Raw genomic sequence first — 27,761 nt, 5'->3', positions numbered from 1 at the left:
CTTACCTCCATGGCTCCGTTCTCCCGCACCAGCACACACCAGTGCGTGGGCTCCACTTTGTACTGGTGGGGGTCCCTGTCAGTCAGTGGGAGGCTGCTGCGGCGCGGCTCCTCCTTGGTGGGGCTGAAGAGCGTGCTGGAGTCCCCATAGAGCATCTCCTCCTCGTCGTCCACCGTGTTACTGCGCCGGGCGGCCGGGGCGGGGGAAGCAGGGAGAGGCTGTTACGGGGGGTCCAGCCGCCCTGTCCCGGAGCTCCTCCCTGCCCTGTGCATTTATGGACATGCCCATGCTTGGGGGGAGACTTGTCACCCTCTCTCGGCCGGGAACGGCAGGCACAGAACATAGGGATCACTGCCGATGGCTCACATGGCACAGAGGCAGCGATCTGGAGGGGTGGGGGGATGCCCCCAGCTGTGCCCTGTCACACAGATCACCCACCCTCATTCCCTATGTTGCTCATGCAGACACGGCTCCTGTCCCCCTGCCATGGGCTGCTGGGCACGGCTCGACTGCCCCTCCTGGCCGCTGGGCCAGGACAAGCAGCGCTAAAGGCACCCTGCCACGTGCACCTCTCCCCACCCACCTGCCCGTCCCTGATGGCCAGGGAAAGGCCCCAGCCTCTCTCGCACCTGATGTCCTGGATGACGGTCTCCACCTCAGAGTGGCTCCTGAGGGAGAGCTCGTCCCTGGAGCTGGTTGTCCTGCTCTCCGTGGTGAACATGCCTCTGACGTCACGGTACACGCACAGCGCGATCACCTTGGATTGCTGCAAGGGAGAGACTGCAGGTACCACTTCACACAGCGATGAGACGGCCAGGCTATCCCCAGGCCCTGAGCCCCATGGACATGTGACAGCACATGTCCCTGCATTCACATCCTGCATGCTACAGTAACCATCTCTGTACAAGGTACCCTTGGGGAGGGACCACTGAAAACTCATCACGTGCTGGTCAGTATCAGCCTGGTAAAATGTGTGTGGCAACATTGTGTGACTTGCTAAGATTCCCCTGTCTGGTGTGATTAACACGTGTGCCAAACCCCACGGCCCTGCCCAGGCAGAAGTTGGCAAACAGGCCTGTCCTACACCAAGGAATGGGTACTCTGCTTAATTTGGATTGGAGCGTAAACAGAGTCGTCAAGCAGGGAGGGAAGACAAAGTAAGTTCAAACAGGTGAGGAAAAGCAGCAGGGAATATCCTTTCACACAGACACTGTCTCTCCTGGTTCAAGAGAGGGCCTGAAACTATAGAACTCAGGGACAAAAACCCCAAGTCCCCCCCTCTCGCCCTGCCCATCGCATTTACCGCTCCCGAAGAGACAAGGGAAGCAGGCGTTGGATTCTGGGGGAGGGGTTTGGTCAGTAATCTGCTGGAGCATGTGGTGAGAAACTCCGCTCGAATCTAATCTAGTTTGTTAAGTTAGTTATTAGTAAATGTCTGGTCTTTATTTTCTTGTGACCATTTCTGACTTTTAGGCCTCATTACTTGGACACTCAATCTCTCTGTGTCATTAATAAACTTGTTTTACTGTTTTATCTAATCCCGTGTGTTTAAACCGAAGTGTCAGAATAACTATTTGAGATCAACTGGCATATTCTGCCCTTAAAGGAAAGTATTTGTCTGGGCCAGGAGCGCAGTACAGGACATACATTTCTGGGGGAAGATCTGGGACTGGGGGTGTGACCCAGGTGTGGCTGGTAGGCTGCAGTCCCACACCCCCATTCAGGGGGTGGCTCACATGCTGGCAGGCTGGTCGTGGGCATTGTGAAGCAGCCAAGGCTGCAGGACAGGGCTGACAGCTCCCCACTGGTCTGGACTGTACCCTGATAACTTGCACATGCCCACCTCGACCGACAGCACCCGGGTGTGTCCCTCCAGCCCCACCCCGATGGACAGCCCCAGTGTCACACACATACACCAGGACGAGGGCATGGCAGCCTGTCCCTGACAGCAGATCGCCTGCTCAGACTCACGTGGTGCAGCTGGGGCTTCTGCAGGGTGAGCCGGTGCGTCCTGCCCCCGTACGTGTCGCTCTTCAGCACGAACATGGTCACCTGGCCCTCGGCGCTCATGATCACCACGTAGGGGTCGGCCACGGCGCAGTGCACGATGGGGGAGCCCAGGTCCACAGGGATGAAGTGCAGCTGATTCACTGGAAGACAGAGCCACCCAGCTGAGCCACGGTCATGCCCAGGGCCACAAGACCCAGCCCCAGCCCAATCCAGCACCCCCCTTCAGATCGGAGCAATGGGTTCCTCCCAGCTCTGTATCCCCCCATGGGCAACAGACTGAGGAGGCCCCGCTCCCAGATCAGGATGGGGGGCCATGGAGGTTCCCGGCATGCACCAGTCCTGCCAGCACCGGACACTGCAGAAGGCCCCAGCGACCTGGTCCCAGCGCGGTGACCGGGCCTGAGGGGTTGGCAGGAAAAGACATGGCAGCTCTGCCCACCCATGCTGCCCACCTCCTTCCAGCAGCCGGATGCCCAGGGGCGACACCTGCACGATGTAGCGGTTCTCTCCGATGTTGCCAGCGAACACAGTGGGCCCCTGTGTGGCAAACCCACTCGTGTCCAGCTCCATGATCTCCTGACCCGTCTGCAGGATCTAAGGGGCACACGACCAGAGGGCAGTCAGAGCGCAGCCCCTACCCTAATCCGCCTGCCCGTCGCCTCAGCAGGCAGACAAGGAGCCAATCCCACCCCTTTACAAACAGAACAGGTACCAGATCGCTCACCCCCCAACGCAGCCACCTCTGAGGTGGAGCATGCTGGCTGATTAACAGTGCCCAGCAACACCAGGGAAGGCAGGAGAGGAAGCTCCCCGTGTCCCGATGAACCCGGAGAGAATCGGGGAGCTGAAACAGAACGATCCAAGCTGGACGGGAGGTTCACACCCCACATGCTGGGAAAAGGGCCTAGGCCTCTGTTCTGTCTCACCCGAATATGGCCCCTGGGTCACCCGCAGCACCCGGGTTCCCTGAGCCTGGCCTGTGAGGCAGTTTGCTGCTGGGGCGCCTTCCCAGAGACCAAACCGACTCCACGCACACTCGGTGCCATGGTCCCTTGGGGACAATTGCGTGGGCTGGGCCTCCGGCAGCACATCACACTGCCAGGGCCCTTACCATGGTGGAGTCCTCGCGACTCAGGATCAGGAACCCATGTCTCTTGCCATCGTCCTCAGGTTCAGGGGGGCTGGGCTCCTCTGCACTCTCCCCTTTGGCACTCTCGTCCTGCAGGAGGAGAGAATGAAGCCAGGCCCCAGGAGCGCACCGCACCCCCTAGCCCCTAGGAGCCAAGCCCAGCCAGGGGCCTTTACGCCAGCGATGAGACGGGGCGCTCCCCCAAGTGACCTCTCCCGACTCGCCAGGCCAGACACAGCTAAGGAGCGTGCTGGGATCAGGCCACAGGAACTGGGGCTCGGCAGAAGCCCGCGGAGGTGCCAGGAGCTCTAGGGGCAGGCGGCTGATGGGCGAACCCAGAGCCTCCCCCTTCACACCATGGGCAGCCACCCACTGACCTCTTCCTTCTTCTGGGGCGAGATCACGGTCCACATGTCGTAGCAGCCGGGCAGCTCAAAAGTCGTCACCACTTGGGGGCGGATGCTTTTCTGTTGGGAAGAGGCAGAGGCTGGAACTGCAGCTTCCCGGGCCCCCCAGCCCTGGCAGGAGAAGCACCGAGACCCCAGGGTCTCTCCCTGGAGTCTCCCAGTGCTCCCGAACACTGGCACAGAGCCCAAACTCTGCCCAGCTGGGGGCCGCCCCTCTCCATGTGCACAGCCAAGGGAGCAGCCTGCAGAGACCATGCAGCCCTGCATGCCAAGCAGCTGCGGCATTGCATGCGGCCATGCGGCTGTGCCTTTAGACTGGAGAGAAGGGGCCATGCGCCAGCCAGCTCTGCCGTGACAAGCTTCAGATGCCCCCTTCCACCTAGCCACCACATGGGGTAGCAGAGCTCACTCCCCTGGCCCTGCCTGCTTCTCCCCACCCCCACCCTCAGGCAGAGCCCATCTCTGCCCTGCTGGGGGCTCCCCCTGCACCCCCATCCCTCCCATAAATCTGCAGGGCAGGGATGCCTGTAGCCCAGTGCCTGGATGTGGGGCCTTCGCATGGTGACAGCCCTCCCCACGCCACACTTGGATCAGTCAGGGCTCACACGACACCCTCACTCCTGGGCATAGACTCTACCTCCCCTACCTGTGCCAGGCTCACTCCGGGACACAGGTACCATCCCCCTGCTGGCACCAGGCTCTCCCCCACTGGTGCCAGGATCCCCTAGGCACAGATGCCTGCCCCTCCCCTCTGGTAGCGCCAGGCTCCCCCTGACACAGATGCCCACCGCTCCCCCTCACTGGCACCAGGCTCCCCCTGGGCACAGATGCTCCCCCACCACACCCCCTGCCGGATTGTGCTCACCTGCAGGACAGAAAGGGCCCCGTTCTTCCCGTAGCCTGAACAAACCACGATCTCCAGGTCTGGCTCCGGGCTGTTCTGAAACTGCAGCCATGGAGACAAGCAGCGGGTGTCAGGAGCTGCCCCCGCCCAGGGACGGAAGCCCCGAGAGGGAAGTGCCACCAACCCCTGGGGCTGCTGCTCCTCCATGCTGATGGCTCCACGCACCCCATCCCTGTATCCACCCCACTTCACCCCATTGGCCCTCATGGCCCCCACTGCCTTGGCTCCGTGGAGCATTGCAGGAGCCCTACTCCAGCCCCTGCATCCATCCTATCAGAGTCCCCCCGCCCAGCTGCCCTGCAGCGACGGGGACTCAGGTGGGCAGCGGGCTGGGAACGGCCATTGCTAGTGACTTGGCCTTGCAGGGAATCAGCCAGGACAGGAGGGAACAGCTGGACTTGCCTTCCCAAAGCAGCCCAAGTGCTGCTGTTCTCGGGGGCAGAGGGAGAGGAATGAGGCTGGGAAGGCCTAGGGGGGCTTGGAAAGCGTTGTCGGCTCAGGGCAAATGCAACTCTGCCTCAAGCTGCACCGAGCCCAGAGCCCAGGGAGACTCCAGCTCCCAGCATGCACTGCAGCCAGGCCCCCTGGAGTCCGCAGTCCTAGGGGCACTGAGGGGGCCGAGCGCCCGTGGCTCTGGTGCGGTACACACCTCCTCGGACAGGAAGGCGGGCTCCCCCATGGCTGCGTTGGCACAGGGCCCAATGTTGAGGATGCTGTCGCACACCTGAAAGATACAAGAGGGGGTCAGCACCCTGCGCACAGACCAGACAAGGGGACTTCAGGGGGGGTGGGGGGGCAAGGGATTGGAAATGAGACTTTCAGCCTCGAGGCAGCAGCACCAGCCCAGCCCCAGGCCTGGAGAACGGGACACAGCCCTGCACCCCTTACCCCTCCAGCTCTGGCCCAGCCCCAGGCCTGGAGAACAGGACACAGGCCCTGCTCCCCACAGGCTCCAGCTCCAGCCCCAGGCCTGGAGAACATGACACAGGGCCCTCCCCCCTCCAGACTCCGGCTCCAGCCTGCCCCAGCCACCATGGAGCTGGTGGGGATCAGCCTGGTTCCTAAGTGAGAAGGGTCAGTGCCACCAAGTCACAGGCCCCGGCCCCCCCGGGGGCCATCTGCAGGGAGGGGCTGTGAGAGAGCTCCCCCTCCCACCGGGGCTCAGCATGGAGGGGAAGCAGCCCCCGCATTGCCTGGCCAGGTCCCTGGGCATGTCAGGCTGCGGAGGACTCACCCCCTGGGCTGACACCGATGAGCACGCGGAGCAGCCTAGGGACAGCTCGGCTCAGGGGCAGAGCTCAGTCCCTTGGGGCAGCAGGGGCCTGGGTCCCACCTAGCTGCCTCCAGCCCCTCCCCAGCCACTGGGCAGGGAGCCACAGCCGGTCCCCCCAGCCAGAACAACAGGTCCGGGGTGTTCAGGCAGCCCTAGGCAGATTGTGTACCTCAAAGGAGTAAGTGGCCAGCTGGGTCCCGGACTGGGCCTCACTGCCGTACACCTCGATCTCATCCACCTCATCCTGTGGGGCCGACTTCCCCCCTGCAACACAACAGCGAGCTGGAACCTGGGATGGAGCCGGGACAGCACTGCACCCCCCATACTCCTGCCCCGAGCCACGCCAGCCTCCCACTCCCCCGCAACACAACAGCGAGCCGGAGCCTGGGACAGAGCCGGGACAGCACTGCGCCCCCCATACTCCTGCCCCGAGGCACGCCAGCCTCCTGCACCCCACTGTGTGCCCCAGCTCCCCCGCCCTGAACCACGCCAGCCTCCTGCACCCCACTGTGTGCCCCAGCTCCCCCGCCCTGAGCCACGCCAGCCTCATGTGTCCCCCGTCCACCTGCTACCCCCAGCTCCCCCGCCCTGAGCCACACCAGCCTCGTGTGTCCCTCACATAGCCCGTACCCCCAGCTCCCCCACCCTGAGCCACGCCAGCCTCGTGTGTCCCCCACATAGCCCATAACCCCAGCTCCCCCGGCCTGAACCACGCCAGCCTCATGTGTTCCCTCGTCTACCCCCTACCCCCAGCTCCCCCGCCCTGAGCCATGCCAGCCTCATGTGTCCCCTCGTCTATCCCCTACCCCCAGCTCCCCCGCCCTGAGCCACGCCACCCTTGCGTGTCCCCCGTCTACCCCGTACCCCCAGCTCCCCCACCCTGAGCCACGTCAGCCTCATGTCCCCCGTCTACCCCGTAGCCCCAGCTCACCTGCCCCGATCCTATGCCAGGCACCCCCAGCCAATCTTGGAATGCAGACACTGGCTCGGTCGGACCCCTTCACTCCCCGGCCCCGGGAAGGCGCCCACTTACCAGCCCAGTTCCCGGATGACTCCGACTTCTTCTTCTTGACAGGGGGCTCCTCCTGTGGGGAACAGAGCAGCCAGCAGTGAAGGGGCTGACACCCCACTCGACCCTGGGCTCAAGCCAGGGGGCTCCAAACCTTCCAGTCACTCTGCAAATGGGAGGAAGGATGGGGCCGCTTGCTGCTGACGGCCAGGCCAGCAGTGACCTACAGCAATAGCACCAGGGGCCACTCAGTGGGAGGAGCTGGGGGCTCTCAGGCCTGCTCTAAGGGAAGCCACAGCACATGAGCAACCTCCGGAGAGGCCAGGGACCAGCTGCGCAGAGAAAGAGTGGGCAGGCTGGGCTAGCCATGCTCTGGGACAAGGCTGAGCCTGGTACCTCTTCCGGAGCTTTCGTCATCTCCAGTTCCCAGTGTCCAGCGGGAGACCACAGGGAGGTGGGGCTAATGGCTACAGACCACAGAGCCATGCTCCGGGGCCCCTCGCCAAGCTGACCCGCAGAAGCCGCTGGGCCAGTCCCCCGACGGACGGTGCAGCAGCAACGCAGGGAATGCAGCCAGGCTGGCTTGGGCCTCAGCAGAAGCCCAGGAGGGGTGGAGGCGGGGGGAGAAAAGCACATGGAGGAGAAAGCACCCGCAGGCCCAGGGCCGCCCTGACCTGCTTGTCGGTCGGGTCCTTGGCGACATTCATGGGGGGCTCCTGCAGCTTCTCCGTGTACTTGAGGAGGAGGGAGTTACCGAGCCGCGAGCCCAGAAACAGGTAACCTGGCTCCATTGTGATCATCTGAGGGGAGCAGAGAAATTGACACTCTCAAATCCACCCCTGCTCTGCTCTGGAACTCAAACACAAAGAGGATGGGCCCAGCCAGCCCCTGAGTCTGAGTCTGAGCCTGAGCCCGAGCCTGAGCCTGACCCCGGCCAAGCGGCCCACACGCGCCAGCCAGCCCCCAAGCCTGAGCCTGAGCCTGGCCACGCGGCCCACACGCGCCAGCCAGCCCCCGAGCCTGAGCCCGGCCACGCAGCCCGCGCCAGTCAGTCCCTGAGCCCAGCCACATGGCCCACACGCGCCAGCCAGCCCCTGAGCCCAGCCATGCAGCCCACACGCGCCAGCCAGCCCCTGAGCCCAGCCACGCAGCCCGGGGGCTCCCGGTCCGGACTGCCACTACCAGCAGCCGTGTAGATGTGGCGGCGCAGACTGCCAAGCCTACACAGCTCTTTTTGAGTCTGTAGAGCCAGGCTTTGTGGCTTGCTGCCGCAGGCTGCCACTGGTTGTGCAGACATGCCCTGCAGAGGGCCAGGCCTGGGGCCATGTCTCCTTCAAGCCCCAGAGCACATGAGTCACTCGCAGGACACTGACAGTCAATGACTGATCCCCCAGCCAGCACGCACCTGCAATAAGAGCACAGAACATAAGAACGGCCGTACCGGGCCAGACCAAAGGTCCATCTAGCCCAGTATCTGTCTGACAGTGGCCAATGCCAGGTGCCCCAGAGGGAGTGAAGCTAACAGGCAATGATCAAGTGATCTCTCTCCTGCCATCCATCTCCATCCTCTGATGAACAGAGGCTAGGGACCCATTCTTTACCCTTCCTGGCTAATAGCCATTTATGGACTTAGCCACCAATGAATTTATCCAGTTCCCTTTTAAACATTTGTTAATAGGTCCCAGCTTCACAACCTCCTCAGGTAAGGAGTTCCACTGTGTGCTGTGTGAAGAAGTATCAGAGGGGTAGCCGTGTTAGTCTGGATCTATAAAAGCAGCAAAGAATCCTGTGGCCTTACAGACTAACAGAGCGTTTTGAGCATGAGCTTTCATGGGTGAATCCATGCCTCCGACAAGTGGGTATTCACCCACGTAAGCTCATGCTCCAAACGTCTGTTAGTCTATAAGGTGCCACAGGATTCTTTGCTGCTTTTGTGGAAGAACTTCCTTTTATTTGTTTTAAACCTGCTGCCCTTATATTTCATTTGTGACCCTAGTTCTTGTATTATGGGAATAAGTAAATAACTTTTCCTTATCCACTTTCTCCACATCACTCATGATTTTATATACTCTATCATATCCCCCTTACTCTCCTCTTTTCATCAAGCTGAAGAGGCCTAGCCTCTAATCTTCCTCGTATGGGACCCTCTCCAAACCCCTAATCATTTTAGTTGCCCTTCTCTGAACCTTTTCTAGTGCTAGAATATCTTTTGAGGTGAGGAGACCACATCTGTACACAGTATTCAAGATGTGGGCGTACCATGTGTGACGTTATTGATATAAACTTGGACAATAAGAACATGGGTTGCAACCAAGGTCATGTAGTGGCACCAAATCCTAGTAAGGGGTCATATAAGGTGTCTAAGACCAGGTTACGGGTTACTGGTTATGATTATGCTGTCTGTATGTCTGTATCATTTCTGTAGTTGAAGTTATGAATATTGGCTGTGTATTGTCTGTATTTCAAACTTGTTCTGTGTTACTGGAAAAGTCCCAGACAAGCTGGTGTCAGCTCAGCTTAGCCTTTTGACTGCCCATTAAGGACCATCAGCTACACAAATGACCCATTGAGAGGAGGCGGTACGCCTTGTGACTCAGCAGGTGTGCAGAAATGGCTCATGTGACTGCAAACTCCATTTTGCTGTAAAACTTTCACAATAGGAACACAGAAGTGTCTTACACCTGGAAAAGCCTAATATAAGCGGAGGCCCACCATTCATTCTGTCCAATCCTGCTTCTTACCTCTGGAGGGACTTTGCTACAAGCTGAAGCTCTGCACAAAGGACTAATGACACATCCCAAGCCGAGATGCTCTCCAGAGACTTGACTTGAACCTGCAGTTTACTCCCTATCACATGACACAAAGCCATCATTAAGAACTCTTTGCCATTACTGTATGGAATGATGTCATTTAACCAATTCTACTCTCATCTCTATCTTTTTCCTTTTATGAAAAACCTTTAGATTATGATTCTAAAGGATTGGCAACAGCGTGATTTGGGTAAGATCTGATGTGTATAATTGACCTGGGTCTGGGGCTTGTCCTTTGGATGATTGAGAGTAAGCTTTTTCTTTTACTGGGTGTGGTTCCAATAACCATTCATTCCCAGGACGAGTGGCACTGGTGGTAAATACTGGGATACTGGAGTGTCTAAGAGATTGCTTGTGTGACTTGCGTTAGTTCCAGAGGTGACACCGAAGTCTGTTGTCTGCTGGTTGTGTTGCTTAGAGGTGGAAAAACCCCAGCCTGGGCTGTGACTGCCTGTTTGAGCAATTGGTCCTGATTGGCACTCTCAGTTGGGTCCCGCCAGACCACATCGTCACACACATGGATTATAATAGGGAAATAATATATTCTCAGTCTTATTCTCTATCCCCTTTTTATGATTCCTAACAACCTGTTGCTTTTTGACCGCTCTGCGCACTCATGGACATCTTCAGAGAACTAGCCACGAGACGCCAAGATCTTTTTCCTGACTCGTTGTAGCTAAATTAGCCCCATCATATGTATGTATAGTTGAGGTTTTTTTTCCAATGTGCATTACTTTACATTTATCCACATTAATTTCATTTGCCATTCTGTTGCCAATCACTTAGTTTTGTGAGATCTTTAAAGTCTTCACTAATCTGCTTTGGTCTTAACTATCTTGAGTAGTTTAGTATCATCTACAACTTTGCCACCTCACTGTCTCTCCAGATCATTTATGAATAAATTGAATAGGATGTGCCTAGGATGATCCTGGGGAACACCACTAGTTACCCTTCTCACATTCTGAGACGTTATCATTAATTCCTACCCTTGTTCCCTGTCTTTTAGCCATTTCTCAATCCATGAAAGGACCTTCCTTTATCCCATGACAGCTTAATTACGTAAGAGCCTTTGGTGAGGACCTTGTCAAAGGCTTTCTGGAAATCTTAGTAACTATGTCCACTGGATCCCCCTTCTCCACTGTTTGTCGACCCTTCAAGAACTCTAATAGATAGTAAGACACAATTTCCCTTTATACAGAAACCATGTTGACTATTGCTCAACAGTGTTGTTTTTCTATGTGTCTGACAATTTATTCTTAACTATTGTTTCGACTAATTTGCCCAGACTACGACGTTAGACTTACCGGTCTGATATTGCCGGATCACCTCTAGAGCCCCTTTTTAATATTGGCGTTACATTAGCTAACTCACAGTCATTGGTACCGAAGCCGATTAAGGGACAGGTTACAAACCTTAGTTAATAGTTCTGCAACTTCATATTTGAGTTCTTTCAGAACTCTTGAGATGAATGCCATCTGTCCGGTGACTTGTTAATGTTGAATTTATCAATTAATTCCAAAACCTCTCTAGTGACATTTACATCTGTGACAGTTCCTCAGATTTGTCACCTACAAAGCCAGTTCAGGTTTGAGAATCTCCCTAACATCCTCAGCCGTGAAGACTGAAGCAAAGAATCCATTTAGTTTCTTCGCAATGACTTTATCCTCCTTAAGCGCTCCTTTTGTATTTCGATTGTCAAGGGCCCACTGGTTGTTTAGCAGGCTTCCTGCTTCTGATGTACTTAAAAAACATTTTGTTATTACCTTTGGAGTTTTTGGCTCCTGTCTTCAACTCTTGGTTTCTTATTACATCTCTTGCACTAAGCTGCGTGTTTGTCTGCATCCTTTCTATTTGCCTCACTAGGATTTGACTTCCACTATTAAAAGAAGTCTTTTATCTCTCTCACTGCTTCTTTTACATGGTTGTTAAGCTACGTGGCTCTTTTTAAGTTCTTTTACTGTGTTTCTTAAGTTGGGTATACATTGAAGTTAGGCCTCTATTATAATGTCTTTAAAAAGGGCCCACGCAACTTGCAGCGATTTCACTTTAGTCACTGTACCTTTTAACTTTTTGTTTAACCCCCGCAGTTTTGTACAGTTCCCCTTTTGAAATTAAATGCCACAGTGTTGGGCTGCTGAGTGTTCTTCCCACACAGGGATGTGTGAATGCTATTGTATTATGGTCACATTTCCAGCGGTCCTGCTTATACCTCTTGGACCAGCTCCTGCTCTCCACTCAGGATAAATCTAGAGTTGCCTCTCCCCTTGTGGGTTCCCGTACCAGCTGCTCCATAAAGCAGTCATTTAAGTTGAGAAACTTCATCTCTGCATTTCGTCTGAAGTGAAATGTTCCCAGGCAATATGGGGATAATTGAACATTACTGGGTTTCTTAATTTTGATAGTCTCTCTATTTCCCTTAGCATTCATCGTCACTATTACTGTCGGTCAGTGTGGTCGATAATAGATCCCTAATGTTATATTCTTATTAGACATACAGACATTCTATCCATAGAGATTCTAATGGAATATGTGGATTTGCATAAGATTTTTACATATATTTATCATTTATCTTTCACATATAGTGCCAGCTCACCACCTGCACGATTTCTGTCCTTCCAATAATTTGTACCCCGGAATGATTGTGTCCCATGATTGGCGCTCAGTCCACCAGGTTTCTGTGATGCCTGTTATATCAATATCCTCCTTTATCACCAGGCACTCCAGTTCCACCAGCTTATTATTTAGATTTCTAGCATTTGTGTACAAGCACTTTAAAAACTTGTCCTTGTTTATTGTCTGCCCTTTTCTGACTGTGCCAGATTCTTTTTTATGTGGCTGTTTATCATCTGATCTGGCTCTTACATTATCCTCTTCCGTCCTTGCTCCTGACTATAACCTGGAGATTTTCTATCATCAGACTCTCCCCTAAGAGAGTCTCAGTCCGATCAACATGCTCCTCTGCAGCAGTCGGCTTTCCCCCATCTCCTAATTAAACTGTTCTACAACCTTTTAACATTTAGTGCAGCAGCCTGTGTCCACTTTGGTTTAGGTGGAGCCCATCTCTCCTGCACAGGCTCCTCCCATCCCCAAATTTTCCCCAGTTCCTAATCAATGTAAACCCCTCTCTCACACCACAGTCTCATCCACGCCATTGAGACTCTGAAGCTCTGCCTGACTACCTGGCCCTGAGCGTGGAACTGGGACAATTCTGAGAATGCCACCATAGAGGTCCTGGATTTCAGTCTCTTCCCTACACTTAAATGTGGCTTCCACGACGATCTCTCCTACCCTTCCCTATATCATTGCGGTTCTCCCGATCATCACAAACCCAGCTATCTATGTTTCTAATGATCGAATCTCCCATTGCTAACACCTGCCTTTTCCTAGCAACTGGAATTCCCTTCCTTGGAGAGGTAACCTCAGTGCGAGAGGCAACCCCAGCACCATCTGGAAGGAGGGTCCCAACTATGCTAGTGCATAAGGGACCCATAGCAGCCCCCTGACTGCCCAGTCAGACTCAGCCCCGCTGACTGGCCTCGGGCAGAGTCAGCATCACTCTGGGCAACAGTGTCCCGCCCACATGGGATGCCCCCACCTGCTCCCCCCATTGGGCCACCAGTTCATGCCCAGGCACACGCCGGAGATCTGGGAAGCATGGCACCTAGCCCCATGGCCCCCATCTGCCCAGTGAAGGTCTCTGTAGCCTGGCTACCCTGGCAGAGAGAAAGGCACTAGCCTGGCACAGGGCAAGAGCTGGGATCCCACCTAGCCAGGTCCAGGAGAGTCCCCAGGCAATTACTAGCACCCCCTTGACAGGCACCCTGGGAGACCCCTCCTCAGCCCAGTGGCTTACACAGGTGGTGAGGACGCTGGCTGCTGCCTTGTCGAAATGAAAGGAGCGGACGCTTCTCATCCCATCCGTGATGAGGGTCAGGACGTAGCTAAGGAGAGACAGGGAGAGCGGTGAGGCCAGGAGCTTGTCCCGGGCCCCAAAGGGCTGCTCTAGGCCAGCTGGAAGCTCTGCAGAGCTGCTGAGATGGCCTCCGCGATCAGCCCCTGCCATGGAGCTGGGCACGGCTCAGGAGCCCGGGGAGGGGCCCGGGCAAGCTCTCGCCCATGGCACAGCCCATCAGAGCTCGTGCCCTGGTGGCAGAGGCAGGGGAAGCACAAAGGGACATGTGCACAGATCATGCTGGTGAAGTCACAGCAAGAGCATCAGGGGGGGAAGCTCCGTGCAGGGTCAGGGTCAGAGGGGCTCTGTGGAGACTGGCAGGAAAGTGAGTCAGAGTCAAAGGCACCTGCTGGCTGTTCTTCTAGCCGCTTGTGTTCTCTCTTGCCCCCCTGGGGTCTCCTGGAGCCCATCCGTGGCCCTTCGTCCATCCCTTCCCTCTCAGGGGCTGGCCTCACCGTGCACAGGTTCGCCACCCAGCAGCACCTGCGACGCAGTGGGCCACTGCCACTATCCCTGCCTCACGCTCACGCAGGGCAGGGACTGAGAAATGAACAGACCCAGGAGTCCGGCCTCCCAGGCTTCCACTCTAGCCCTAGACCCTGGTACCCCCCCACAGCTCCTACGAACCTGCAGCTGCTGGACGGGGATGTCCCGCCAGCAAGAGAGGGCAGGCTCCTTTTAAAGCCTGGCTATTTAGAATCCGTCCGTCCCCCACCCCCCAACTAGGAGCTAGAGGGAACAGCAGCAGCTCAAAGCCCCCACCTCCCTGGGACAGGCCCAGCTACTGAAGGCAAGGACCGGAGAGCCGGGCCAAGCTCCCGGAGCCGCCACTGGGGCCTTACATCTCCCCTCCTTTCAGCGAGATCACCATCTTGTCATAGGAGATGAATGCCGCCTGCGCACAGTCCAGCGTGATCTTCACTCCATCCTGAATGCCTGCAGAGAGAGAGGGCCCTGCTCAGCGCCAGTGCAGAGACACGACGGTGCCCCATGACGCAGCTCGGCCGGCCACGGCACCACAACCCCCAAGGCAGCTAACCCGCAAGCACGGCCCACACAGACTACACGTCCCAGCATGCACCACTCCAAGCCCTGCTCCACCCTATAGGCTGCGCCTGCACTGCAGCCCCCTGCTCTGAACACTGCCCCTCCCATGCCCCTGGCACCATGAATGCAGGGGGCCCAGCCCCCCCCCGTGGCACACGCTGATGCAATGGTCTATCAGAGGGCAAAGGAGCACACCTATGGATGTGTTAGAAACCCACAGCACTGCCGCAGTCCCCCCTGCTGAGCAAGTCCCCTCTAGCCCCCCGGTCCCTTGCAGACTAACGATCACCCACAAAGCACATCTGGCACCACAACAGGTCCTCCAATTGGAGCAGACCCCGAGTTCTGAGAGGAGGTTCACACCCCCAGCCCCACAACCAGAGCTAAGTCGTCTTGAGCCTGACAGCTACTGGACCAACGTGGCCCTTTCCCAGGGAAGCCTGGTGCAGACATGCCAGGAAAAGCAGCACTCTGCAGGGACCTGTCAGGCAGGAGGGTGCGGCACCCGGCTGCAGACAGTGGGCAGGAATTCAGTTCCAGTGAAAGGTCTCGGAGCAGAGAACTCAGGGAACAGGACATCTTCCCCCACCCCGCTGCCCATAGGCCTCAAGCCGGACCCGGACGGGCCACTGGAGAACTGGCAGTGGAGTCACCATTCAGGCCTGGCCCGTCTGATGACAATGCAGGTGCCAGCTGGGATGCAGGCTCCTGCTGGCAGGAGCTGGCCTGAGCCCTCGCTCATCTCACATGCACCAAACTATAGCACCACCCTCTCTCCCCACAGCTAGGCCCCCTCACAGGCTGTTGGCAGCAAACTTCCCATGCCCAGAACGGCCAGGGACGGTTGTTCTTCAGGCTACACGCGCTGTGGCCATCGATTGCTCAGACCCTGGCTCCCAACCAGGCCAGGGTCAGTAACAAGCCCTCAACAGCATCACTGCCATTGCTTCGCCAGTTGGCATCTCCCACTCAAGCCAAGATCACCCAGCCAAGCTCCCCACCTTGGTGCTGTGATGGAGTAGGGGCTGTCTACGTGGGGAATGGGAGAGCAGGGGATGTCTTTAGGTGAGGGACAGGATTTAAGCCTGTAACCTGAGCCAGGTAAGGGGGGAGGGAGTCAGCACCTTTGCCCGGGAAGCGGGACAAAGGAAGGGGCCAGCTGGAGGGAAGGAAGTTTAGTTTCGGTTTTGGGCTGGGTGGTTGGAATTCAGGGAATCCTAAGCTGGGATCTAAGCTTCCTGAACCCCCAAAAGGACTCGATTGAGGGGTCCTGGCTGAGCCTACAAGCTCTGCTGTAACCTGCGTTCCTGTTGTCCAATAAACCGTCTGTTTTATTGGCTGGCTGGGAGTCACTGTGAGTCCCAGGAAGAGGGGTGCAGGGCCAGACTCCCCCACACTCCGTGACAGGTGCCCATCAGCCCCCTGAGCTCTTCCCACAGACCTGCCCATCCCACACTGACGGGCCCAGGACAGAGGGAGCGACCCCCTGCTGGGCAGCAGCCCAGAGAGCTGCGAAGAGGAGGAAAGACACGCCAGCTTACGCAGGGGGAACACCGTGGTCCCAGTGGTCAGGCTGTTGAGGGACACTCCGTATGGCGGGACACTCTGGTTCAGATACAGCAGAGAATTAACCGCGAAGATCACCACGCCTCCTGGAGAGAGAAAGAGCCCAGCTGTAAGCGTCAGAGGTGTGAACACCAGGGCAGGGCAGGGCAGCTCCTCCATGCTAGCCACATGTGAGTGCTGACTGGAGGGAAGTTTGCGGGGTCGGCGGCTGGCATGAGACTCATAGACTTTAAGGTCAGAAGGGACCATTATGATCATCTAATCTGACCTCCTGCACAACCCAAGCCACAGAATCTCACCCACCCACTCCTGTAACAAACCCCTAATCTATGTCTGAGTTATTGAAGTCCTCATATCGTGGTTTGAAGACCTCAAGCTGCAGAGAATCCTCCAGCAAGTGACCCGTGCCCCATGCTGCAGAGGAAGGCGAAAAACCTCCAGGGCCTCTGCCAATCTGCCCCGGAGGAAAATTCCTTCTCGACTCCAAATATGGCGATCAGCTAAATCCTGAGCATGTGGGCAAGACTCACCAGCCAGACACCCAGGAAAGAATTCTCTGCAGTAACTCAGATCCCAACCCATCTAACATCCAGGGACTCACTGCACACACGGCCCCACACCGCTCTCTGGCCCAGCCTGGGTGCAGTGAGCTGGAGGCAAAGGGCTCCGGACCCCTCACTAAACCTGCAGTTCAGTCCATTCTTCAGAGCAGGCTTGTCGGGACTCGGGCTCATGCTCCCCAGCGTGAGCGGACCAGCTCCCCTAGGACCCATGCAGAGCCAGGGAAGGACACTGCGCAGGGGACAGCCCCAGAGCTCTCGCTAATAGGATCCTGCATGAGGCACCCCCAGGCACCCTCCCACTTGGCCAAACCAGAGTGGGTTCCAGCGGTGGGTAAATTAGATCCTTGCCCTGCTTTAAACCCTTCCCCTGGGGCTGGGCAAGGAAGGAGTCACAGAGCTCACGGCACCAGTTACTGGGGAACGGGCTGGGTCTGACTCCTTCCTCTCAGAACCGAGGGGTCTCTCTGCACCAACCCTGAGGGGGCTGGTGACACAGGCTCACGTCTGAGCTCCAGGGACGGCAGATGGTCAGAGAGGAAGCTGGGAGGAAATGAGGCTCCTTTAGCTCCACCCTCAGCCCCCCCATATCGCGCTCCAGGGGAGCAAGTGCCCCACACAGCAGGTGCCATTCTGTCCGTATGGATGGTGAGTGTCAGGCAGACTCTGAGCTGGCCCAATATGCGAGGTGAGAATAATGCTACGATCCTGCACTTACTCGCCACCCGACGTGCCCCAGGCAAAGCCCCATACCACCCTCCAAGCCCCAGGGTAGGCAACCAGCGGACTCGCCTTACAGAGTCTCAAAGAGGCTGAGCGACTTGGCCAAGGCCACAAAGATTCAGCAGCGGAGAGGGGCCCGAGCCCATGAGTCAGGCTAGTCTCACGCTCTAGCCACCAGGTCACACCCCACACGTGGGAAGCAGACGCTCGCCTCACCTATTGGCTTGGGCACAGCCAGGGCCTGCGTGCAGTCGAAAGGCAGGTTGCTGAGGGACCAGATGACCGGATGGACCTTCTGCATGATGTTCAGAGAGATGGCCACGATGCTGCATGTGTCCTGGCGCACAGCCACCCGCCTGCACCAAGGGGAAGGAGAGACAGCAGCTCGCATACACTCCACCCGCAGGCCTGCTCAGGGAGCCCGGAGCGGGACAAGTCGCAGCAGGGACAGATGCCAGGGGAAGTGGGTGGAAGGAGAGAATGGTTGGGGTGGGGTCTCCCCTAGAAAGCTGGCTGCCCTGTTCTTCAGTATCACTGGTCATGTGCTCCCCACCAGCCCCCACATCCTCCGTTTTCCTAGTGACTGTATGTCTCTGCTGCGGCTCAACTCACCTCTGCAGAGCTGCCTCCCCTGCTGGGTCCCACGAGGTTTGTGCCACCACCCCAGCCCCTCCACGCTGCCCCTCCTCCCAAGAGGGGTACCCCAGCGCTGCAGGTCTGTGCTGGACCGCAAGCTGTGCCGCGGCACTCACTGGGACTGGCCCACACTCCAGCTCCACCAGCCACCCCTGGCAGCCCGGAGCCACCTGCAAACAGAAATCGTTCCCCCCTCACACACACACCAAGAAGCAGCACCGCGCCCCCCGCAGCACCAGCTCAGAACAAAGCACCCCCTGCCGAGTCGCCCTCCAGCACCTTCATTCAGCACAGAGCAGGCCCAGCCTTGCATGGTGCCCGCAGTAGGCTGGCCGGAACTCCAAGCTGGCTGCAACCCAGGGGGGTGGGAGGGACGTACCCCGGCCAGGTCTGGTTGGGCTCGAACAGGATGAGCAGGGTGGGCTCATAGTAGCCATACAGGAACTGCATGTCGATGATGTTGAGCAGCTTCTCATCCAGCTCCCGCACATCAATGATATAGCTGGGCAGGAAACTTGATTTCTGGCTGCAATGGCGGGGGGAGAGGAGGGAAAACACCGTCACACACAGAGTCTGGGAGGCCGAGCCTAGCAGGCGGCCCCCCTCTGGCCCAGCCAACCCCACGGCACCTTCCTCACAGCCTCCAGGCAGCTCCCAGGAGGGCACCCCAGGCTTGGCCACACTCCCTCAGATGGGGCCTGCGACCTGGTGGCTGGAGTGTGACCTCCCCCTCTCTGAGGGGGAGTGAGGCCTGTGAGGAACACAGGTTGCAGCTCCTTGATCAGAGAGGCATGGCAGCGCCGCTCCAGACGGAGCACTGCACGCCGACATCTGCAGCCCGCAGGTAATGGGCTCTTTATACACGCACTGGACCCCCGGCACTGCCAACATGGCCCCCAGGCATATCCGCTGCTGGGCATCTGCACCCTACAGGAGATGGCTGGCTCAGTTCATGCAGCAGCGTCCCGCCCCCACCAAACCCCAGGATTCCCTGCTTATTCTCACACTGGTTCTGGTACATTTCCTGGCCCAGCCAGTGCTGGGAATGCAGCCAAAGTGCAGCCCCCCTCCCTCCAGGGGGAGATCCTGGACTTTCAGATCCCATCGCCCTCTTGTCTTTTCCACCCCCAAACACATGACTCTGGTGACCAACTTCACCCCGAGGCGCCCTGCGGGTGAGAGCTGGGAGCGGGCTGTCGCAGAGCTCAAGTGCAGGGAAGCCAGATGGCGAGCGGAATGAGGGGATCCCGTGAGCCAGCAGGGAGCTGGGAACGCTGCCAGCTTTGGAATGGGACAAGGGGCTCTCACCCTGTGCCCACCAGTGCAGGGGGAGTTCTGCAAGGGCTAGCTCTGGGGCCTTACCCCTCTCCCATGACCCCCTCGTGCTCGTCCGTCAGGGTCTCTCTCCGGAAAGGCAGCACCACCAGGCGCGTGCCGTAGATCAGCATGACCGCACAGCGCCCGTCCGGTTCCACCCGCACCTTGGGGATGTGAACGTTCTGCACAAAGCCATCCTGAGAGCACACACAGCACAGAGAATGAGCCACCCCAGCCTCGCCAGGGCCCAGAAGGAAACATGCCAACCCAGGGCAGCCTGCAATGGAGCTTCACCAGCCCCCACAGCCTCCTTGAACGGCAGGTCTCCTTCAGGCAACCCAGCCAGAAAGCACAGGCCTGCCCTGGCACTCGCTGGGACCCGGGGCACTGAGCTCCTGGATCTCGCTCCTCACTCCCCCTCTAGCTCTGGGAAGCCCAAGCAGTGGTCTCAGACTGGAGAAAGCAGGCTGGCTCCATTCAGATGCATGGCAGAGGGTCTCAGGCCACAGTGGTGGCTCAGACTCAGACTGGATCATCAGTGGCCATAATGACAGAGCCGTGCTGGGGGAGGGGACCTGCCCCTCCTACTGGAGCTGGGCCATCTCCCACGTCTCCTGTGAGGTTAGGCCCAGAGGCGCTCGCCCCATTATCCTCAGCACAGCTCAGCCTCCTCCTTTCAGACACCCCAGCACCGAGACTGACACACAGCAGCCTTCAGCTACGAGGGGGCTAAGGAGAACAGCCGGCCCCACGGATCAGCCACCTGCCCAAACACCTGGACTGGGCCCTTTCCTGGCCATTTTTCACACCCATCCCTCTGGCAGGGCTGTCGGAACAGGAAGGAGCACAGAGCTCACAGCACGAGTGGGCAGGGCTAGTGATTGCCACCAGAACAACCCCCAAAGCTGCCTCTGGGCTGCAGCAGGAACAGGAAGGTGCTGACCCCCACGGCCAGCACGCAAGGACCGACCTTTAGCTCAGGCTCCTCAAAGTAATGGAGGGAGAGGGTCTTCAGGTCATGGGTGCCAGGGTCGTATTCCACCACCGAGAGCTACGGAGAAGGAGGAGAAAGTGGGTAAAGAGACAGTGCCCCTCGGTTCAGGTAGGCACCATCCACGTATACGGCATCTCCATGGATTTCAGAGGCCTGCAGGGGGCACTTCGCCCAGCCCTGAAATGCAGCCAGCTCCTGGGAGGAGTGCCACGGCTATCCTGCACACAGCACAGGACAGGGCCCGCTGAGTTCAGCCAGCCCCTTGGTGACATGCTCTGGCTGAAAGATGCCCCCAACCCCCATGGCACAGCTCCCCATGGGACACTGCCTAGGTATGGAGGTACTAAAGAACAGCACCCAAGACACTACCCAGCACCGTCCTAAAGCTCACCAAGCTACTCCCCATGCCTCTGCCCCTCATCCCAGGCCTGATCCACCACTGCCCCTCACTCCAGACCTGCAGCCCCCAGCTACTCCAGTCCCAGGCCTCTGAACTGGGGCTGAATCTAACCCCTCCCACCACTGGGCGGGGGGGGGAGGGGTGCATGAAGCTGCTGATCCATTGTAGGAGCCTGCCTCCCCCTCCACTCACCGCTCCAAAAGTTACCTTGGCATCCTTGAAGCTGAGCAGCAGAGCGTCCCTCTTGGCTCCCGCCAGCTGCACGCTGGCCATGGACATGACATTCCCAAAGAAAGAGAAGGAGGCCACCAGCTCCAGCTTCTCCTTGTGGCCTTTGCCCTCTGCATGGGCTAGCAAGACACAGGGTGAGTGAGAGGCCGAAGCTCTGGGGCTGGGCCCTGCCCCTGGGCTCCGCCTGACCCACTTCCACCCCTGCCCTGCGGAGAGGTGTCAGTGGCCTCACACACCTCACCGGCACGAAGCACCCCCAGACAGTCACGCCGCACCATCCCCTCAATTCACTCATGAGCCCTCCTTCCAGCCCCAGTGCGACCACCTTGCTGGGCCACGGCCTTTCCCCAGAGACTGCTGCAGTGCTGGGAATTACTCCATGTCCCCCACTCAGAACTTCTCTCCCTCCCCGGGGATCGCTCCCCTCACCCCCCACCCACATGTTAGCCAAGTCAGCCAGATTTCACACTCTCTCTCTTCTTGCCAGCCGCTGGTCACTCCATCTGCCTCTCTCAGCCCCCTCCGGTCTGTCAGCACCAAGAGACAGGCCCAGGGCAGAGAGCCCGGAGCTGCAGAATTGCACGACTCGCATTTCTTATTCCTGGGGACTCCCGTTCCAAGGCCTGCCCCAGTGGAGAGGTTAGCGGATAGGGAAATAGTGACCGACGCCAGTGTGACGAAGTGGGGAGTTTTCTTGGGTTTTCTGTGTTTTCCAGTGGGTTGCATGCAGAGGGAGTGGGAGCCAGTGTTCCCAGTGTTACTGGTTGAACGACGTGAGGGGAGAGGGAGTTTCTTGGTATACAGGACCGGAGAGGGAACTTGGGACCCCGGTCAATGGCCTGGAGGATGGAGACCCCAGCAACTGGTGACCCGGAGGCCCAGCTCAGGAGTCACAGCCCGTTCTGGCCAGAGGAGGCTGAGAGGAGAGGAGCCCCAGGCCTTCCTGTTTATGACTCTGTTTACCTGGAGAGAAGATAATGAACAGAGGCAGCACATGGGGCTGGGGATATTGGAGGACCAGCTGGGAAGCAGAGGGGCTCGGGGCTGGAGATGGGGAGCAGGCAGAGCCCACCTGGCTATAGGGGGACTGGGATGTGCTGGGCTGAGGGAGGCCAGGCCTGAGGCCCGGAGAGTTTCCTGTGCTGTGTTCAACTCTCAAGAAACCCTCCTGTTTTACGCTGGCTGAGAGTCACTCCGGGCAAGAGAACAGGGCGGGGGCATCAACCCCTTCGGGGGTGAGGAGGCCCAGGGGGTCCAGAGCGAGGGGACTCCCTGAGGGTGCCCACGGTGAGAAACAGATGTGCTAAGGCTCAGAGAGGTGTGGCTCCAGGAGGTGGAGGGCCTGACCCAGAGAGAGAGTGGCCCCCCAAGAAGGGCTGTTGCACTGAAAGGGGCCCGCCGCACGGTGCCATGAGTGGGCACGACCTGTGAGTCAGTGACAGCTAGCATGTAAGTGGCTGACAGGAGGTTTCGGAAAGAAGGCCCCAAGGAGATGCTGCCCATGGAGATTTCCCAGCGCTCAGAGTCCAGCTGCAGCTCACGTAGGGGAGGGCAAGTGCCAGCCCCTAATGCATGGAAGGGGGCACTGCTACTGAGTCAGTGCCAGAGAAAACCCTGGAGGCACCAGCATTTCCACAGCAGCTGTGACCCAAAGACCTTCCAGACTCACACCAAGTGCAGCTTGGATTCTACTTCCACCAGCTTGAAATGGAGGCTGTCCTGGGTTCCACCCCCTCCCTGCTCTCCCCCCACACATTCCAACCCCACCCCGGGGCGATCCCAGGAGCTGCAGCAGAGCCCAGACTGGCCCCGGTCCCACGTACCTGTGTTCCTGTCTCCTTTAGTGGAGGGCTGAAAAAAAAGGAGAAAGAGCTGCATCAGTAGCTGCACTCAGACAGCCTGGTCCAGTGAGCCCAGCTGCTGCTCTCCTCAGGGGCAAGTGGCAAAGGTATCTCTCACTTCAATGACAGAATGACATGAGTGCTCCTGAGGCCAAGGGGCTCTGGTCTTACTCAGAGGGGCAGCGCCAGAGCAGGCAAGGAACATAGAAGCTCCCACCCCCAGCTCTGCCGCTGCCCCTCAGTCTTGGCCTGCAGATCCCCCTGTTATTCCTGGGCTTCCCTCCCAGCCCCAGGCTCTGCCCAGGCCTCTCAAGCCTGACCCACAAGCCCCAGCCCTCAGGCACATAGAATCTCAGGGTTGGAAAAGACCTCAGGAGGTATCTAGTCCAACTCCCTGCTCAAAGTAGGACCAAGCCCCAAACAGATTTTTGCCCCAGATCACTAAGTGGCCCCCTCAAGGATTGAACTCACAACCCTAGGTTTAGCAGGCCAATGCTCAAACCACTGAGCTATCCCTATCCCCCCTACATCTAAACCCCTTTGAAAATAAGAAGTGATAAGTGCTCTAGTAACCCAGGCTAACCGAGCTCAGCCAAACACAAGCACCTCTCTAGGTTCTCCATTTAGTCTCTAAGTCCCACAGATTCTCTCTCTAAGATCTGCCTTCCCTATCCATCCACGCAGCTAAAACACTTGTGTGGGCTCTCATCAGCTTGTATCTTGATTACCACAACCTCCTTCTCTCTGGCCTTGCTCCACTCATATCTTAGCCTGTCACTTTGAATGGGCCAGATCTCTCACTGTTGAGGGGAATTTTGCACTACTGAGCATGCACAGAATTCATGTCCCCCACAGATTTCTTCGCTTCCCTGCAGAAAAATGCCTTTCTGATGGGGAAACCACAAGAGCGGTCACACGCTCCTCCCCAGCAGCCTGGTTGCCCAGAGCAGAAAGCAGAGAGGGAATCACTGAGGGGCTGGGATACCCCGCACCAGGCTCAACTGCCAGTCCCAGCTGGGTTGGGAAGGACAAGACTCTCTCTTCCCCTGCAAAGAGCAGCCGGGGCCAATCCACTCCCAGAAACCTCCCCCAGCTGCAGGAAGCTCTGCACCTCCCCGCCTACTTCCTGCCCACATTGCTCCTCAGTCGCAGGGGAGGGCTCATTGTACAGGGAGCTGCTCCCCCGTTTGTCCAACCCCTATGTATCCAGAACCCCCATACCCAGAACCCCTGCCGAGCCTCACCCTGCCCACATCTAGAACGCTCCCCCCCTCCAAGCTCCACCCCACTGAGCCTCACCCCCTGCATCTGGAGTTCCCCTGCACCCAGAGTACGCCCCACTGAGCCCCACTCCCTGTACCCCCACCACACCTCTCCAAGCACCACCCCTTCTACATCCAGACCTGTGCCGAGCCCCTCCCCTCTGCATGTGGTTCCCCATTCCTGCACCCAGACCATCCCCCACTGAGTCCCCCACTCTCAAAACCCCACCCCAACAAGCCCCCACACACAGACCCAGACCCCCATCCACCTTCACCTGGATCCCCATGCAGAGTCCTATTCCCCTTTCACCTGGAACTCCCTGAGCAGACCCTGTGCATCCAAATCTCCCACACATCTAGACCCCCGACCAAGCCACCCGCACCCAGATTGCCCCGCACAGAATCCCCTCACCCCACACCAAGCCTCTCGACACTTGGAACCTGCTGGGCTGAGCCTGTGTGCCCCATACGTAGATTGGGGGCCAAAGCTGGATGTGCGTACGAGACTCTGTCCCTCTTGTTTGCTATCTTGGTGCACCTGGTGTGGAGGGTACTCCTGGGGGAATTCTGCACCACTGCATGTGCGCAGAATTTATGACTCCCCTCCAGATTTCTTTGCTTCCCTGCAGAAAAATGACTGACAGGGAAGCAAAGAGAAGCTACAAGAACGGTCATGTGACCCTCCCCAGCAGTATGTTTTGGGGTCCCAGGGCAACCAGCAGAGAGGTAAAGCACTGTGAGGCAGGAGGCAGGACTGGGGAAGACCCAGCTGCTGGCTGCTACCCTGTGCCGGGCTTAGCTGCTAGTCTCAGCTGGACTGGAGAGGATGGGACTTCCTCTTCCCCTGCACGGCTTCCGGGGCTGGATCAGACCCACCCCCCCGATTTCTCCCCTGGCTGAAGGAAGCTCTACAAACTTCCCTCCCCCACTTCCTGCACCCATCACTCCTCAGCTGCAAGGGGTGGGATCCCTGTGCAGGGAGCTGCTCCCCATCCGTTGTGCATCCAGACCCCCTCCTACCCAGACCCTCCCGCCGAGCTTCATACCCCCACACTCAGACCTCTCCTCACCCGATGAGCCCCACTCCCCCTGCACCTGGATCACCCTGACAAACCACCCACACCCAGATCCCCGCCCCACTGAGCCCCACTCAGTTGCATCTGGACCCTCCACTGAGCCCCCCATACCCTCCAGCCAAGCTCTATTCCTCCCACACCCAGCCCCCCTGCTGCACAGTCCCATTACCATTGCACCCAGGAACCCCACCCCACCAACAAGCCCTTGTGCATCCAGATCCCCCCACACCTGCCTCCCCCACTGAGCTATCCGCACCCAAATTGCCCCACACAGAACCATCTCAACCCACACCTGGATCCCCCCACACTAGGGTCCTGCCTTGTTGAGCCTGCCTGCCCACACCTGGCGTACTTGCCACAGAGGGGCACATCCCTGAGTGTTTCTCGGGCAGGCCTGGTCCTTGCGCTGTGTCAGGGTTGAGTGCAGCCTCACTGCTGAGTCCATGTCCCGGGGGAACTGCACAGTGATCTCCCACCTCTATACAGAAAGTGGCCTGTGCTCCCCAGTGCTCTGTTGGAGCCTCCACATTTATTTGATAAATATAATTTGCAGAATTTTAAAATATTGTGTGCAGAATTTTTATATTTTTGGCACAGAATGCCCTCAGGAATAGGAGGGGCAGGGCCCCAGGGTGTTTCTGGGGCAGGTCTGGCCCTTGCACTATAACAGGGTCAGGTGCAGCCCCATTGCCATATCTGTGTCAGGTGGGGGGCACTGCAGGGGAATTTCCCATCGCATTGCAGCTAGCAGCCTGTGCTCCCCACTGCCATGCGGGAGCCTCCACATATATTGACAAATAAAATATGCAGAATTTTAAAATATTATGCACAGAATTTTAATGTTTTTGGTGCAGAATTCCCTCAGGAGTAATTTTCAAACAAGCTCTTTTGTGTTTTCTGCCCTGCTGCACTTCACACTTGGGAGGCGCTTGCTGTAAACATCCACAACACTGCCTCAGCACCCTCCTTCAAAACCCTCCCCAAAAGTCTTGTTTGCCATGAGGCCTACAAAAATCTTAACAGTTAGGCTGCTGATGGGCTGAGACCACAGCCTACCATGCTCAACAATACTGTCTCAGTGCTTCCTTGTACTCTCCCGCTTGTTTGTTGTATCTTGCCTTATACTTAGGCTATGGCTACACATGAAACTTCAAAGAGTGCAAGTGTGGTCGCAGCGCCAGCGCTGGGAGAGAACTCTCCCAGTGCTGCATGTAAACCAACTCCTCATCAGGTGTAGCTTGCAGCAGCGCTGCAGCACTGTTTACACTGACGCTTTACAGCGCTGTATCTTGCAGCGCTCAGGGGGGTGTTTTTTTCACACCCCGAGCAAGAAAGTTGCAGCGCTGTAAAGCACCAGTGTACCCAAGGCCTTAGATAGGACGCTTACTGAGACAGGAGCTGCATTTCTGTTGTTTGTACAGCCCCTAGCACAGGGGGATCCTGGTCCATGACTAAGGCTCCTAGGCACTATGGAAATACAAGTAATAAACAAAAATAATAATCTACAAAACACAGTTCCAGATTTCCTCTTTCCTTTGTAATTTATGAATGAAATTTCCTGGAAGGTGTCCAAAGTTTTTATGGGTTTGCACCTCCACTCAGAGAAGAATTTGTTCTGAGGACCCAGGGGTCTAAAAATATAATACTTTAATTTGATTAAAACACAAATTGGATTTGAGTTAGGAACACAGGACTGTAAGGGACCTCGAGTCACTGAGTCCTGTTCCAGGTATCACAGGTAACCTGTAGACGCACATAGATAGGATCTGTAGAAACAGCTGCAGCACAGAAAGACACAGAGGGCTGGGTGGGATTGCTGGATGGTTTGGCGAGAGGACAAGGTACCTCTGAGTCATGGTTGAGCCTGTACACATAGAGCTGAGATGTTCCTGCCACTACCAGGTTGCGCTCCGCGTTGGAGAAGAAGTTGCAGTACATGGAGAACTCCACCCCCGTTGGGGGGTGGGCTTGTCTGTACACTGCATACATCCCTGGGGAATGTCAAGGCCATCAACCTGCCCAGGGACACAAAGAAAAGAGAAAGACAAATCAGCTGTGAGACCCACCGATAAGCCTAGGGTTCCCAGAGAGACCACTGCTGTCCCTGGCCCTGCAAGATGGTGAGACATCCCAGAGACCAATCCTTCTCCCCTGGGCACACCAGATCCTTGGCCATAAGACAGGCCCTGCCTCGGCAGCCTGAGCCTCCTGCCAACCACGAGGTAAATGTTTCCCCCAGGGAACATCTTCACCCTGCTCCTCTGGGGGAGTCACTGGCTCTCGGGTTGAAGACGTTACACGGCCAACGTCCTTAAGCGAGATTCGAGTCCTGTTTAGAACGAAAACCTCCTCACCACCTTAGCCAAGGAATCTCCCAGCCCCAATCAGAGCCTGATGCTGGGGGCAGAACGAGGGGGGCTGTTAACCCCTGGCTGCAGGGCCCAGCCCCAGGACACAGCCCCACACGCCTTCCCTGGGCCCCAGGACGCGGGGGGCGGGCAATACTGGCTGGCAACTCATGCTCCCCCCGAGTCACAGCAGATCCCAGCGGCTCTAGCTGTGAACAATAGAGCAAGGGAGCCCGAGACCCCTCCCCATCCCTGGCTCCCCCCTC

At 57.6% G+C, this 27,761-nt stretch overlaps 1 protein-coding gene across 2 annotated transcripts in view; it reads right to left on the bottom strand.

Annotated features, from left to right (window-relative positions):
- CPSF1 (cleavage and polyadenylation specific factor 1) overlaps positions 1-27,384 on the bottom strand; it is a 46,461-nt gene extending 19,077 nt beyond the window's left edge. Inside the window, exons 1-21 of one of the 2 annotated variants that reach the window (XM_032776840.2) lie at positions 26,993-27,384; positions 22,792-22,819; positions 20,945-21,078; positions 20,314-20,394; positions 19,389-19,540; positions 18,406-18,552; positions 17,607-17,746; positions 16,083-16,193; positions 14,337-14,430; positions 13,396-13,483; positions 7,407-7,532; positions 6,757-6,808; positions 5,893-5,987; positions 5,100-5,174; positions 4,412-4,492; positions 3,517-3,606; positions 3,122-3,229; positions 2,463-2,604; positions 1,972-2,150; positions 630-766; positions 6-180 (exon numbers count right to left, since the gene is read on the bottom strand). In XM_032776840.2, coding sequence (XP_032632731.1) covers positions 6-180; positions 630-766; positions 1,972-2,150; positions 2,463-2,604; positions 3,122-3,229; positions 3,517-3,606; positions 4,412-4,492; positions 5,100-5,174; positions 5,893-5,987; positions 6,757-6,808; positions 7,407-7,532; positions 13,396-13,483; positions 14,337-14,430; positions 16,083-16,193; positions 17,607-17,746; positions 18,406-18,552; positions 19,389-19,540; positions 20,314-20,394; positions 20,945-21,078; positions 22,792-22,819; positions 26,993-27,136 — 2,379 coding nt within the window. In that variant the 5' untranslated portion in view covers positions 27,137-27,384. Of the gene's footprint in view, positions 1-5; positions 181-629; positions 767-1,971; positions 2,151-2,462; positions 2,605-3,121; positions 3,230-3,516; positions 3,607-4,411; positions 4,493-5,099; positions 5,175-5,892; positions 5,988-6,756; positions 6,809-7,406; positions 7,533-13,395; positions 13,484-14,336; positions 14,431-16,082; positions 16,194-17,606; positions 17,747-18,405; positions 18,553-19,388; positions 19,541-20,313; positions 20,395-20,944; positions 21,088-22,791; positions 22,820-26,992 lie in introns of both variants that reach the window. The other variant, XM_032776839.2, reaches the window with a different exon arrangement.
- Positions 27,385-27,761: the final 377 nt, after the last annotated feature.

The sequence above is a fragment of the Chelonoidis abingdonii genome, chromosome 2, assembly GCF_003597395.2.
Source record: "Chelonoidis abingdonii isolate Lonesome George chromosome 2, CheloAbing_2.0, whole genome shotgun sequence".
NCBI classification, from domain to species: domain Eukaryota; kingdom Metazoa; phylum Chordata; order Testudines; family Testudinidae; genus Chelonoidis; species Chelonoidis abingdonii.
This window is presented reverse-complemented; position numbering and strand designations above follow the sequence as displayed.